This window comes from Pongo pygmaeus, chromosome 9 (assembly GCF_028885625.2).
Source record: "Pongo pygmaeus isolate AG05252 chromosome 9, NHGRI_mPonPyg2-v2.0_pri, whole genome shotgun sequence".
NCBI classification, from domain to species: Eukaryota; Metazoa; Chordata; class Mammalia; order Primates; family Hominidae; genus Pongo; species Pongo pygmaeus.
In genome coordinates, this window is record NC_072382.2 from 68,114,885 (window position 1) to 68,129,132 (window position 14,248).

Sequence of the window (14,248 nt, forward strand, 5' to 3'; positions counted from 1 at the left end):
AGTGAGAAGCGGAGATGCCAGGGGAATCACAAAGGAAGTAAAACAAAGGCCAATTGGGAGAAGTGGCAGGAAAGAGGCGGCAGATGGCAAAGGACAAAGTAAGATGCAATGTGAACACCAGGGGACAGAGAAGAGGAAAAGTCCTTTTAAAGGGTGTTCCCGTGCCTGAGACTCTGCTGAATACACAGAATCTAGGACCAGGGCTGCAAAGAAGGTTCTTCCAGGACCTCCCAGTCATTAGGGTTAGAAAGTTCCATACATCTAACCTAAGCTGTATAGCTCACATTCTTAAACTCTAGCCAGTGTAGGCAGGGCTAGGTGGGCTGAACCCTATGCTAAGGGCCTTGGGTATCCTATGGACCATAATGAGTAGGGACAGAAACACTCACGGTCATTGCCATGGATGATCTGGAAGTTCTTCACGGAGGCCTGTGTGACGCGCCCGTGGAAGTTGAGTACATAGGACTGTGTGTCATCATTCCAGACAGGTGTCTTGTTTTGCAGCTCGATGATACTCTCCGTGTTCTTATTCTGCCAGCGTGCTAGCAGTGTCTCATGCTCCTGGGAGGGCAGCCTCACCTGAGCCAGGCCCAGGCCTTTGGCACCATGACCACCCCAAAAAGGGATCTATCCCAGGAATGGGGGTCCTTAGATTTCCCTAGACCTCCAGGGCTTTCTCACATGGTATCCCCTCCACATATACACATCAGCTGGAGTTCTGCCCTTAGAAGCTTATGCAGAGACTAGGATGATGGGGAAAGACCTGAGGGAGGGGTAGAAACTCACGTTGCGGGGGCGGATAGAGACTCTCTCATGAACCATGTTCATGCCTGGGACAATCACGCTCATCTTCCGAGGCCCCTTGAAGCCTAAGACGTTTGTCTCCTGAGAAAGAGAACGCAACACTGGCCACCTGAGGCGTCTATTTACCTACTGGAGAAGGTGGGGGGGACGGGAATAAAGATGAAGAGCTAGTTCCCACCATCTCCACGCCGAAGTCTAACACACATCCCTCTAAACCTAACACGGCCAGAACTGAGCTCCTGGGTCTCTACCCTGCCAGAACTAGCTCCTCTTATGCGTCATCCTTGCTTCCGCTCACGGCAATGCAGTTCTTCCACTCGCTCTGGCAAACTACTTGGTCACACTTGAGTCCTCTCTTCCACATCCTACGTCTAATCCATCAGCAGTTTCTATCAGCTCTACCTTCCAATTATACCCAGACTTCCCCCACTTTTCACCACTAGCTTCTCTCACCAAGATCATTCTAACAGCCTTTGCCTGGACTCCTGGTTTCTGTTCTTGGCCCTCCTATTCCTCCTTCCTACCATCTGTTCTCAACACAGCAGCCAGTGCTCAGGCACATTAAGTCAGATGATCTTTCTCCTCTGCTCAGAACTCTCCAGTGGCTCCCAAGCTCACTCCGAGTAAAAGCTGGAGATGTGACTTTACCTGCACGTGGCCCCATGACTTTACTCTCCTCACCATTTACTCCCTGGTGTCTACTCCATTCCTTCTTCATGCCAGGCATTCAGGACTTTTGCCCTCACTGTGTCCCCTAGACACGTACACTGCTGTTTTTCACTTCCTTCTGGTCTTTACTCAAGAGCTACCTCAGTGACGCCCTCCCTGCCATTCTGAAATTCTCACACATACCTTGACATTTCCTATCTCTCCTCCCCTACTTTTTCTTCTTAGTGTTTGTAAAGAGCATACTTACTTCACTGATAGATCTGTTTCATAGCTTGTCTGCCCTGCTAGGGCTTTAAGTCCCATAAAGGTATACATTTATGTCTGTTCATTACTATATCCTTAGTGCCTCAAACACTATGCTTAGTTGGAGCTCAGTAAGAACTTGAAGACTCAGGCTGCCTCCCCAAAACTGGTCAGCAGGTGGCACCACAGGATCATACGCAGTAGCTGTGGATTACTTACTGATGGCCTCCAAGAAGTGCCCATGCCCAGGTTGATGAGATACCCACCCGATTTTAAAAATGAAGAAAAAGGTTCAAAGAGGTAAAGTAATCCCCTATATTTATATTCCAGTTTGGTCATTTTTGAGCTGTGTGACGTCTGCAGCTGAGCTTCAGTTTCCTCATCTATAAAGAAAATAGGATCTACCTCTTAGGTTGAACGTTCAGTGAGATGACAAAGTGCCCTGTAATCCATGTAGAACCTGGCATGCCAGAGGGATGATCTGGGAAATGCACAGACAAGAATCCAGGCCTACTGTCTCCTTCTGTCTAAGAGACTCCTGGCCTGGACTGCAGAGAGCCAGGCCTGGTTTTCTGAGCTCCCCAAGCAGATGGCCGGCTGTGATGTGAGCTCTGAAGTCAGGAGGAGAGAGCCAGAGCCTCTGTCCTAGGCCAGGAACACTCCACAGAGGACAGCCCCTCTCCACACAGCCTTGTCTACCCACTAAGATGGATGGGATAGCCCCTAGATCAGGCATCAAGTCCTGGATTTCATATCTACCTTGGAAATCAGAGACCCCCGAACCTAGGACTCACGTAGCACACAGCTGCCAGCTCCTGACGTAAGGTTCCACTTTCCAAAGTGGAGGATGAGGCCTTCTGAGGGTTGACTCCATTGTCATAAACAGTGAACTTGGTGCCCATCAAGTTGGACCTGAAATAAAGGCACAATCAGTATAGAGTCATGCACCCTCTGCCCCAGAGCAGGGAACAGCTCATGGTCTGTCCTATGAAGAGCCTGCAAAACATTCTGGGCTGGGCCAGGAGCAGGCCCAGGGAGGCATACTGCTCACTGAATCCACATCTTTGAAGACACTTCGTGGGCAGAAGGCCTGGACTTGCTCTGAGTTGACTCAAAGTGCATTTCAGTTCAGTGAGAGCAATTCAGGGAGGTCAATCAGGATTCTTCAGAAGATTTATCTGGGGGAACATGGGAGTTCTCCTCATGGGAGGTGAGCAAACAGAATGGCTTCTGAAAAGACAGTGGAAGAGGCTTAGCACCCGTGGAGAGAGGATGAGAACTCCTCTGTCACAGCCAACCTAAGTCTCAGTCCAGCCCCATCTCCAGCTTTAGCTCCTGACCTCTCATCTTTATTTATGTTCCCCAAATCTGGTACTCTGTTCCTCAGCAAACCCTACCTCCCCACCGCCCCCACCTGGAGGCCTAGGCTCAGAGCCTTCCTGCCCCTTCTCCACTGTCCCCCACCCCCAAGATTGCTGTGTGTCTCTTCCCTCAAGAGCTCACTCTCAGCCCTGTCCCTTGGCATTGACCATGGAGCCAAGGCAGCTCTTCCATGGTGGCCTGCATTATCAGTGACACCCTGGGGTTGGATCCATCACTCTTGGTGGGCCTGCACCCACCTCCTGGGAACAGCTTGGGGTCGGGTGTGTGAGGCCCACCTCCAAGTCTGGCTCTAGGCTGGCATAGACATAGGCCTCCAGTTGGATGTGATTATCAGAGAGGATCCTGGGAGAGTATCCATCCCTGGCCTAGATCTCCTTCAGGAAGATTCAGGCCCTCTACAGACAGCCTGCCCCTCCCTCCCACTCCCGCCTGCTTCCTGGGGGAATGCTAGTACCGCAATTTCCCGATATAGCTGTCCCCTCCTCGAGACAAGTCTGTTGGGTCCACAGAGATGAGGTAATTGGAAGTTTTACTCTTCTTTCTCTTCCTTCCCGCCAGGAGGAACACCTTGGGGAGTGGAATGAGGTCATATTCCAGACTCAGCCTCTGGTCTGCACACAGTCATGAGAGCCACTCACACAGACTCTCTCCCTTGCGTCAGCTCCCAAACGCACATATGTGCACACACACAAATGCACCAGAAAACACAAAGATATGCACTGACCAGACACGAAGGCAGTTTCTTTGAGGAACTGAGAGGTCAGTGGTAGATACGAGACTTCCAGTCACATTTCAGCCCCTAGGACTTCAAAGGGCTGTAAAGCCTAGATGATAACATGCCCAGACCAACCTTACCTTCTTCCCGTCCTCACGGTCCAGGTGCAGAAAGTAGGTGGGGTACATGCCCCGGTCCATCCCTTTCTTGTCCCGAGTGATGCGGCATTTGATGGTGATACCCTGGGGGGCCGGCCTCAGTGCAAACTCCTCAAGATCCTGGACCTCAACGTCCACTGGTTGCTCTGGAGCTGTTGGGCTAGGGGCTGAGGCTGCCTCCTATGGGGATGCAGAATAGGTGCCTGAGCCCCAAGGACCCTAAGCAGCCCAAATTGGTGGTTTGGGATCCAAATCTGCCTCCTAATGTGGTGGTGGGAGAGAGGGAAGGATCCTGGGATTGGGGCCTGGCCAGCCTGGGCCTGGGGTCAGGAGCTATCTTCCCAGCCCTGCCCTCTTCTCAGCAGTTCCTAGAGGTGGAGATGGGAGATACGGGAGGTCCTCAGAGGTCATCCTGTCCAACTGCAGCTCCCCCCATAATCACCCTGCTGGCCTAGCTGAAGAGGTTAGGAGGCAAGGTAGAGGGACATAAGAGGCTAGCAGAGAAGCTCCTAAAGGCATACGAGTCCAGCCCCAACCCCAAGAAAGCCAGCTCCCCATCATCTCTTCACATGCGCTCCACCTCTAACGGATGAGCGGTCCTCCAAAAACTGCTGTGGATGCAGACTCACTCACTCACCCTGACGGACTTCCTGCTAGTAGCAGAGCTGGGGCGGGTGTTACTATTTAGCTGGGAGGAGCTGGAGCTATTCTCCTCCTCATCCTCCTCATCCTCTTCAAAGCTCATGCTGCTGGAGATGCCTGGGCCAAGGAGAGAATAAGAAGGGATGAATGAGGAGAAGTCTACCCTGCCCCTGAAATACACATGGTCACATACTCACGTTCAGACACTGACTCACCTGTACCCCCACAAACGTATGCACACACTCTTAGCCACACATTCACACATATATTCCCACACATGTCCAGATATACAAGGATATTCTCTCAGGTGCACACATGAGCCGGGGCTGGCCACAATCCTCAGGATATATCCCCACCACCCAGTTTCAGCTCAGTCCCTACATTACCCCACTACCTAGCAGCCACCCTGCCACTGTCTCTTGTGTATCAAGGCCTGCACTGAGCTCACCTTGAACTGGGAACCTCCATTTCTGACCTCAGGCCTATTAGAGGCCTTGGCTGGCATAGGCCACGGAATCCGCCAAGGCACAGGCCGCAGCTCCTTCCTCAGCCCAATGTGGAGGGGACCCACTGACTCCTCATCTTTGCCCTGAGCTTCTATCTCAGCTGTCCTCCCGCCTGCCATTCCCTGGGAATGCCATCCCCATCCTCAAGTTGTCTCAAAGTCCTTTGTACAGGAAGCCATCCTTGATTAGATTCCTCACAATGTGTGGCACTGCCAGGCTTCTTCCCTCTGCCACCCTGCACCAGGGGCTCTCTAGGGCAGGGCTTGTGGTGGGAAAACTGAACAGCAGGTTTCCAGGGGGGATCTACCCTGTCTCTTGGTATCCTGGCCCTGCTCCCACTAGCTCAGGAAACATATGGGAAACTTCTTGCAAAAGGAGCTTTTTCTAAGGAGCAAAAGGAAAAGGAAATCTGCCCCCAAATCTGGGCCTCCCCGGGGCTTTAGCAGGGGCCCTGCCTAAGAGTTTCTCACTTGTCTCCAAAGTGTGCCCCACCCTCACCCGCCATGGCCAGGGAGGGGCTTGGACACAGGAAGGCCATGCTCCTGGAGAAAGGTGCATCTGAGAACCTGGGACTGAGTTTTGGGGGTATCACTGGGCCCCCATGGGGCTCACCCTTCCTCTGCATCGTGGCACGGAGATCCTGCCCGCTGGGCCGTTCGCCCCCACCAGCTGCCGTCTCCCCTGCGTCCTGGGCGTGGTCTGACTGGCCCACAGTCAGGATCTGCACTGGGCCTTGGGCCTCAGACTTGTCTTCTGCCAGTGCTGCTGGCCCGCTGGTGCCTGCAGGCCACGGACACTCCTGAGTTACATCCAGGAGGAGGAGAGGAGGGCCTGGATTCTCAGACGTCCATGAAGGGGATAAGGGAAGAGTGGGGAGACCCTCTGCAAAACTTTATTTGCAAAACTGATTTTTATAAAACTAATGATTGCATCAGCCTGTTAACAACTGGTAAGCTACTAAGGGATGTGGGCTTCATTTCTTCTGCTCTTCCCCCAAATTAATTGCCGAGGGTTGGTTTACAATACCTCACATCCTTAAAGCAGATGGCAGCCATCTACAAAACCAACTGCACAGTGGAAAAAACAAGATGGAGAACAAGGATTGATCCAGACCAAGGCCAGCAATCATTCATGGACACGGCCAGCTACAAGTGATCAATGCTGGTGTTTTCTTTCACAGATATACACACATACACACATGCAGTAACTCACATACTTCATTAAAAACATGGGCCCCTTGAAAAAGATTGCAGTTGGCATACACTTGCCTTCCCAAATGGAGCATCTCTCATCCCACGTCAGCTTTCCTGCCCGTTACCACAGAGCTTCAGCAACAGAAGGAAGGCCTGACCCACACAGGTGGCAGCCACCCTGCCCGCCTACTGAGCTACGCCCAGAGTGCTCGGCCAGCTCCAGAAGCCAATGGCCTGTGACACATCACTGTCCAACCATGACGCAGTGGCCTGGAAACCACTGTCCATGAACAAAAGTTGAAACAGGGTGTGTAGCCAAGAGACAGGACCTAGGGCAGGTACCACCAATCACTGTCCTTAATCTTTAGGGGTCTTTTCTGGAGAAAGAGGAGCAGAGGGAACAGGCTGGTCTGTGGTCCAGAGGGTGGAACCTGGACTAGAATATGGAGTCAAGGGAAGTCCACATTATACGAAGAGCTGACAGCGAGGGCTGCACGAGGATGGGGCAAGCTGCCTGGGAAGCAGTCAGCCCCCAGTGCAATGAGTGTCCTAGTCCAGGCTGGGTGAGATCCTCCTTGAGGGGTCATGATAAAGGGTGCTCAGGCCAAGGTAGCTGAGGTGGGGGACGGTGGTTCTGGGCCACAGCTGAGCAGGACTTCACTTCCTGGCAGTGTGGTGGGCATGCCCACACCCAGAGGCAGCCCAGGCACCTCCCAAGCTAGATGAGGCCTGTGAGCCACCTGAGGGGGGGCCCAGAGTGGCAGTCTGTGTCTTCCCTGAGGCTGTTCATCCTATCCCTCCCCTCCAAGTCAGGAGGACAAACCTTCCCCAGCCCTACAGTGGAGGCCAGGCCTGCTGGGGAGGGCTGTAGAGAATGTGAGCTGACCTTTGTGCTTTCCCTTCTTCTCCTTCCTAGCGGTGCCACCCTGGCCCCCTGCTGTGGCTGCCGCCTTGGTTCTCTTGGCTGAAGCTGGTGCTGTTGGGCGCGTGGCTCCCAGCTGCACACTGGCAAGTGAGTCGGCCTCTTGAACTGCTCAGGAAACATCCCCAGACGGAGAGAGAGAAACAGACACTGGGTGAGACCAGAGCTCCCACCTGAACACAGTCCCCAGCACAGCATTTTCGACTGCACCCCGAGTCCCACCAGGGCCCCTGTACCACTTCTACAGCCCACAGGATCAGGCCCACTCATCTCTACTAGGCAAAGGTTCCAGGGCAGGCCCAGTTTGAAGGAGGCGGCACCCCCAGCCCAGTGTAATCAAGTCAACAGCCAGACCAAAACCTGTGATCAGCCAACAAAGTGCGCACTCAAAGTTCTGGGCCACCAAACCATATTGAGCCTGAACAGGGGCAGGGAGAATGTCTGAGAGGATATGGCCATTGAAGATGGTGAAGAAAGAACAAAGGCTGCATCTTCTGGAAGAGACCACAACCAGGGCAAGCACTCCAGGCAGCCTACGAGGGGGCTCTGCGGGGATGAGCCCATGGGAGGCTGGGGTGTAGGAGTGCTCAGAACAACAACTCTGGGACACAAGAAGCTACAAGCACCAACAGTGAGGTCTCAGAAGGGTCCCAGCTGGTGGCCTCTAAATTCTCCATACTGCAGAACCCCAATCTGCTCAAAATCCTTGAATGGTTTCTGATTGCTCTTAAGATGAAGACCAACGTTCTCTCCCTTCCCCTAGGTCTAAACACATACTCCCCACCTCTGGGGCACCAAGAGTTGCAGCCACACCAGGCTGGTCTGTTGCCTCACATGCACGGCACTCCCTCTTGCCACAGGGCCCTTGCTCCTGCTGCCTGCACTGCCCTCCCCCTCGCCCCCCTCAGTGATCAGCGCCCACTCATCCTGCAGATTTCAGCTTGGATGTCACTTCCCGAGGGAAGCTGTGCCTGCCTCCCTCGTCAGAGCAGGTGTTGTCATCTACTCACAGAATTTGGCTTCCTTCCACAAAGCACCCCCGTGACTGTCTGTTTAACACTGTCTCTCCACCTAGACTGTAAGGTCCATGAAAGCAGGGACCACACCCATTTGTGCTCACTTGGGACCTACAGCCTCTAATCCAGAGCCTGACACAAACCTCAATAAATATTTAAGAAATGAATGAATGTGTAACATGAATGAGTATAGCCAGCAGGTCAAAAACCAGGATAAACTGTGAGGTCTGATGTATATCAAACTCCCTCCTTTTCCTCTTGGAATGATCCCCTGAATTTAACGCCTGTAGCCAGTAGAGGGCAGAGAGGGAGGCAACTAATGCTGTAGGCGGGGTGGGAGTGGCCTGGAAACACCACTTCCTGGGTAGGCCACGCGTGCGTGCAGCAGCCTCCCCAGAGCTTTGTCCACCATTTGGACCTGGACAAAGACTGGGCCCCTAGAGAAGCAGTAGGCACCTCCCAGAAATCAAATGTCACATGTTCAAATGTCCTCTGTGAAAAAGGTTGTGGAGGCCCAGCCCAGTCTGGAATGTCAGCAGGGAATAGCAATTCCCTGATTTTGGACCTTGGAACACACCATGGCTCCTTCAAGTTCCAAAGCCCTAAGACAGAGAACTTTCCCCATTTTATAACGGAGGAAACAGATCCAGAGAGGGTAAATGGCTTGCCCCAGTCACAAGTGAGCAGGTAACTAACTGGTAGTGGCACGACCAGAAACTATCTTTTTCTCTTTTTTTTCTTGCTGGATTGCAGTGGCACGATCATAACTCACTGCAGTCTTGAACTCCTGGGCTCAAGTGATCCTCCTATGTAGCTGGGACTACAGGCGCGTGCCACCACACCCTGCTAATTTTTTTTAAAGATGGGGTCTCACTATGTTACCCAGGCTAGTCCTGAACTTCTGCCCTCAAGCAATCCTCCTGCCTTGGCCTCCCAAAGTGTTGGGATTACAGGTGTGAGCCACCTAGCACAGAAACTGTCTTTTGACTTCAGTCCTGCACTTATGCCAGAGGCGCTACTTGTACCACAGTCTTTCTGATGTCCTGACATCATCTGGAACACAGCTGCCAAGAAATACCTTCCAAAATGACTGCACGTCAATGACCTCTCACGATGTTGGCCTCTGGCACAAATTGGCAGGGCCCACAATCCTGGGTGCAGGCCCCTATTCCGTATGCAGCCTCACTCGCCCAGGTGCCAGGCTTGGCAGAGCTGGGGCTGTGATGCCACACAGCCACAGGCCACGCGCCATATGACCCAGAACAGTGGCCGCCTTCCTGGCAGGGTACCACTACCACCCTTGGAATGGCACTCACAAAGGAAGTGGAGGAGGTGGCTGCCAGCAAAGGGTGGGGCTGGGGCCAGCTCTGTGAGGAGCAGCTGGGGCTGCCTCTGTGAGACAGCTGGGCTGAGGTCCCTGGTCCCCTTTTCTGAAGGCCTCTCAAGTAGAGACATACCAGGTATGGCCAGGGTGCTGAACTGACACACACACACGGGAATTAGCATGAAGGAGCTTTTCATCAGGGAGGCAACACAATATGGAGGAGAGACCATTTGGCGTCTGTTAGGTCTGGGTTCAAATTCTAGCCCTGCTGCTCACTAGCAGAGTACGATGAGCAGGTCACTGACCCCCTCAGAGCCCACATCCTTACTGATTACGTGGGGATAATGAGTTCCTGTGAGGATGAAACAAGATAATGCAGGTAAAGCCTCTAGCACTGTACTTAGCCACTGGCAGATGTACAGCCAGCCTTTATTAGAAGAAACGGAGTGGGCTTCCTCGGAGGGTACACATGCACACAGAGGGGACTGAGCCTGTATGGTGTGCCCAGCCACAAACTGGGCACCAGGCAAATGAGACTCACCTGCTGCCCTCCAACGTGCAGACAAAGGGCTCAGGGAGCTACGGGGTCAGTGGAACCCAGAGAAGAACCTAAAACACTGCGAGGCAGGGTATGGGCCAGCAGTTAGATGAAAAAGCTTAGTCCTGAGGTGAGGCAACTACCAGTAGTTTGATGTATCTGGAGGCTCCAGGTCATCAAGAAGCCACAGAACGAGGGGAGCACCAGGACTGCTAAGGTTCTTCCTAACCGCAAAAGCCAGATGCCTGCAACCTTTTTAGAATTACTATTTGATGAAGTAGCAGCCTGGATTACTAGCACCAGCAGGGGGCAGTGGAGACTGAGTCTGAGTCCTTTCAAGCTCAGAGACCCCAACCCCTCAGTCTGGCCTGGCCTACTCTTAACCTAACCCAAGCAGGAAGGAGGGTCCTGAGAACAGAGATGTGCTGAAGCCATTCTCTCTCCAGGATGAGCTGCAGAGAATTTCTCCCAACTGGGCTCTGCCGAGACCTGGAACATTTAAGGATGGGAGCTGGAGGCTCCAGGTCACTACAGCTCTTAAGGGGTTATGAGCCAGAGAGAGGGATCTGCAAGTCAGAAGCCAGGCAGACATGGTGCAGAGAGGGAAGGAAACAGGTGTTTGTACTGAGACACTGGTTGATATGGGGCAGGACAGTGAGATGGATTCCTCTCAGAATGTAGAATACTGGTGGGGAGCAGGTCATCTACTCTTAGAAGCTACCTCCTGCACTCAGTGAAATGCTCCAGATCAAAACTTGGGACTTCTGAACTCCTGGCTTCATAAAAGGTTTAGCTTTCTGGCCTCAGTGCCTGATTCAGGAGGTGTCAGCTGGAGCATACACAGGCGCCCAAGGCTACAGGTCCACCTTCCCTCTGCCCTCCCTACTCAGCTGTCTGCCTGGGCTGGAAGCCACACACAGCCTGGGCATCCCCCGTCAGGACCAGTCCGCACCTGCCTAGGTGGGCAGGAAGTGATGGGCTCCCCGAAGCAGTGACGGGATGTGGGGCAGCAGGCAAGGTATACCTTGGTAGCTGGTGCTGCCACTGCTGCTGAGGTAGGACTCCACCAGGGGGGCTTGTTCCTCCGACTGCCGGGCCCGCCGGCTCCGGGGCCGCCCATCTGCATTGGCCTGCACCATCAGGGGCTCCTGGCGCTTCTTCTTCTGCTTCTGCTCCAGCAGGGCCCGCTATGGAGGCACAGAGGTTGGCTGACCCACTGCCTCCACCAGGAAGGGCGGGCTCCCAGTTATCAGGGGGTCCACAGCCCACCTTGGGCCAAGGCCCCATGTCCTTGGCACCCCAACACTTGGGGTCCAGGAAAGGGAGGCAAAACAGGGCCCAGGTGACTGCCTTGGCAGGATCACAGCACAGCCAGCCCTCCAACTGCAGTCACCCAGCTGCCTTAGGGCAGAAGCCCATGTGCCGCGGCAGGGTTAGTGCTGAGCTGGGAGAGAGTGCACCTCTCTTCTTCCACATGGGAATCCCATCCCCCAATCAGACGGGATAATCCAGGGAAGATGGACAGCCCTGCCCCTCTGCCCTCGGAGATCCCAGCCCAGACTCTTCCCTTCCACCCGGCCCCAGGCCTACTCACCTGCCGATCAAGCTTCTGCTGCCTCAGGTTTCTGCCCTCATCATCTAAGACACTGCAGAGCGAAAGAGGGGTTTTCAGGGCTTGCCCGTGAGGTGCCAGGATATAGCCCAGAGCCCACCCCCAGCATATCTGGGCCCTTTAAACCCATCCCATCATGGCTGCTGGGACTCAGTGAGCCCACATGCTAGAAGGAGGAAGGGAGGAGCCTGCCATCTTGAAACCAGCTTGAACCAAAAGGGCTTGAGCTGCCACTTTGGAAGCCTGCTAGGACCCCTGTTTCCCCAAGGACTCCCCAGTAAGTACCGGATGAGACCCTCCCCTCAGATCCCTGAGGAGGGCCGGGCCTGACTGAGATCCAAGAGAACTATCCAGAGGCATCCCAGCAAGAAGCCAGGCCCGAGGCCAGGCTTCAAACAAACCCGGGGGCTGCTCCCTCCAGCTCCCTACTGGGATCTCACCAGCCCCAGCCTTTTCCTTCCTTTCCACCATTCTAGAGGAGGCTGCGTCCTCTGGGGCAGACCCTCTCCCCATCCGTTGAAAGCAAACTCCTAGCTTTCCAGGTGGGCAGAGTAGAGTGCTGACTTTGTCTACTCCCCTTCCCCACTTAAAGAGGGCAGAGGGTCCTCCTTCTCATTTGAGAGAATGAAGCTAAGAGACCAACCAGTCCCTCAGCGTACAGGGTTTGGGCCACACAGAGGTGTCTGCAGGGTGGACATAACACATCAATGTACAGCCCAGCAACCAGCCACCAGGTCCTTCCCGGGCTGCAGACATGGCACAGGCAGCCCTGGGGACATCAAATTCTTGAGCCCCGCAAGTCTTGGGACAGGGAGCCTCATCTCACCCACACTGGCCATGCCTCTGAGGAAGGCAGGGCACAAGTAGGGAACCGGTAACTCAAATCACTTAGCTTTTTGCTAGCCAGAGACACATGCATGAGACCAGGCCCAAATGCTATAAAGGCCAAGGTGTGGACAGCTGCATGAGGTGAGGTTGGACCCTGAGGATCTGAGCTCTGGGAAGCCCTAGGCGGCCCTGGCCCAGTTATTCTGAAGCTGCCCCTGAAACAGACTGTGTCCAGGTACCTGCACAGGCGTGCCCGAGTGCATTAGGTTTGTGTGTGAGGCCATAAGGAAGTGTGTGAATATCTCGTGTGTGTGCACACCTGCATGCAGACACCTGTGAAGAAGTGGGTGTGCTTGTGTGAAGGTGAGCGCAGTGTGCGTGCAAAGGGGAAACGAGGTCACATCACTCTGAGGACAAAGTGAAGCCACTTCCACCTCCTCCTGATGGCTAGCCCTGCCTAGCTGGAACAATCATTGACCACCTACATGAGCCCTAAACTACTTGCATCTCCAAGGGAGCCAGTCAGAGGGGAGAAGGAAGCCCCCATATCACAGACTGCCCACCACCTTGGCCACGATCTATGAGGACTATGCATGTTTTCAACTAGCAGGTGTCCTGCCTACTTGACATCTGGGAAGGTCTTTCCTTGTACCCATGGGCTGCTCTGCATGTCAGAGGAGCCCCAACTGTGATCTGGGGCTGTGTGCAGAACAGCCTCATTCACCAAACCCTGAGCTGCCAGAGCACAGGAGAAAACACTGCTCAAGAACCATACTTCTAGGCCTCGGTCTTCCTGAAACAGCCCATCTGCCTAAGAGGGCACAGCTGCATTTGGGGCTCCCTGAGGGCATTGCCAGGACCACAGGATGCAACCAGGTCCCTAAATATTCCAGCTGGCTGAGAGGGTGGGCATCCCATTGTGGAAGGCATGCACCCAGGCTGGAGGACTGCAGTGAAGACTTCTGAAGAAAGGGTTCAGGACCAGAGCGCAAAATGCCTGATGGCCCTGCCAGGCCTGAGAGGCTACAACCCTCTCTTCTCTACAGCTCAAGCCAACAGCCTGACTGAATAAGCAAAGTCGAAGCATTTGCCCACAGACGGACGTGAAAGGGTCAGACCCGAACACCAGTGTCCCCCGTGGTCAGCCACACGCACAGTGCATACGCATCACAACTTTCAAGACACACGTGAAAAATGCAGTCTAAGCTCTGTACAGTGGCCCCTGGCTGACAGGAGCAACAGGGTCTGGAATCCAACTGTGCTCCCTCCGCTTGTCAAGCTCTGTGCCTGGGCACAGGGCAGCTATAAACCACACTGTCATAAGCCAGTGGCCTGGCCCCTGTGCAACCTCCACAAGACAGTGCTGGCTTCCCTTTGTGCCAGCAGGAGGGGCCATTCCACAGTTTTCTAGGTTGTCGCAAGCCACTCACACTTTCAGAGGGCAGGGACAGGGCAGTCACCTGGGCCATCCCCAGCCCTGGGCTTGGCTGAGCAAGACAAAGAAGATGCCTTCCATGGTGCTGATGCTCACATCTAGAGTCATTTAGAAAAGGGGACATCCAGCTGAGAGGTAAGACTCACATCAGCAATGCCACCTCCGGAAATGCTGGGTCACAGCAGCTGCTCAACTGACAAAAGGTATTTCCAGCCATAGTGGCCTCACTGCCCAGTGCCTTTTAATGCTCTCATCCATGC

At 54.0% G+C, this 14,248-nt stretch overlaps 2 protein-coding genes across 17 annotated transcripts in view; one reads left to right on the forward strand and one right to left on the reverse strand.

Annotated features, from left to right (window-relative positions):
- The window catches only part of RIC3 (RIC3 acetylcholine receptor chaperone), a 72,688-nt gene extending 64,280 nt beyond the window's left edge, over positions 1 to 8,408 (forward strand). For 4 of the 13 annotated variants that reach the window (XR_008492339.1, XR_008492342.1, XR_008492345.1 and 1 more), the window contains one exon: positions 7,230 to 7,360. The gene's annotated coding sequence lies outside the window, so the exon portion shown is untranslated. Of the gene's footprint in view, positions 1 to 1,816; positions 2,017 to 7,229 lie in introns of all 13 variants that reach the window. The other 9 variants (XR_008492344.1, XR_008492350.1, XR_008492351.1 and 6 more) reach the window with 5 other exon arrangements.
- The window catches only part of TUB (TUB bipartite transcription factor), an 84,419-nt gene that overhangs the window by 4,829 nt on the left and 65,342 nt on the right, over positions 1 to 14,248 (reverse strand). For 3 of the 4 annotated variants that reach the window (XM_054438568.2, XM_054438569.2, XM_063671169.1), the window contains exons 2-11: positions 11,708 to 11,759; positions 11,138 to 11,300; positions 7,200 to 7,343; positions 5,733 to 5,900; positions 4,610 to 4,731; positions 3,955 to 4,152; positions 3,554 to 3,666; positions 2,511 to 2,628; positions 787 to 885; positions 390 to 561 (exon numbers count right to left, since the gene is read on the reverse strand). In XM_054438568.2, coding sequence (XP_054294543.2) covers positions 390 to 561; positions 787 to 885; positions 2,511 to 2,628; positions 3,554 to 3,666; positions 3,955 to 4,152; positions 4,610 to 4,731; positions 5,733 to 5,900; positions 7,200 to 7,343; positions 11,138 to 11,300; positions 11,708 to 11,759 — 1,349 coding nt within the window. The remainder of the gene's footprint in view (positions 1 to 389; positions 562 to 786; positions 886 to 2,510; positions 2,629 to 3,553; positions 3,667 to 3,954; positions 4,153 to 4,609; positions 4,732 to 5,732; positions 5,901 to 7,199; positions 7,344 to 11,137; positions 11,301 to 11,707; positions 11,760 to 14,248) is intronic. The other variant, XM_063671170.1, reaches the window with a different exon arrangement.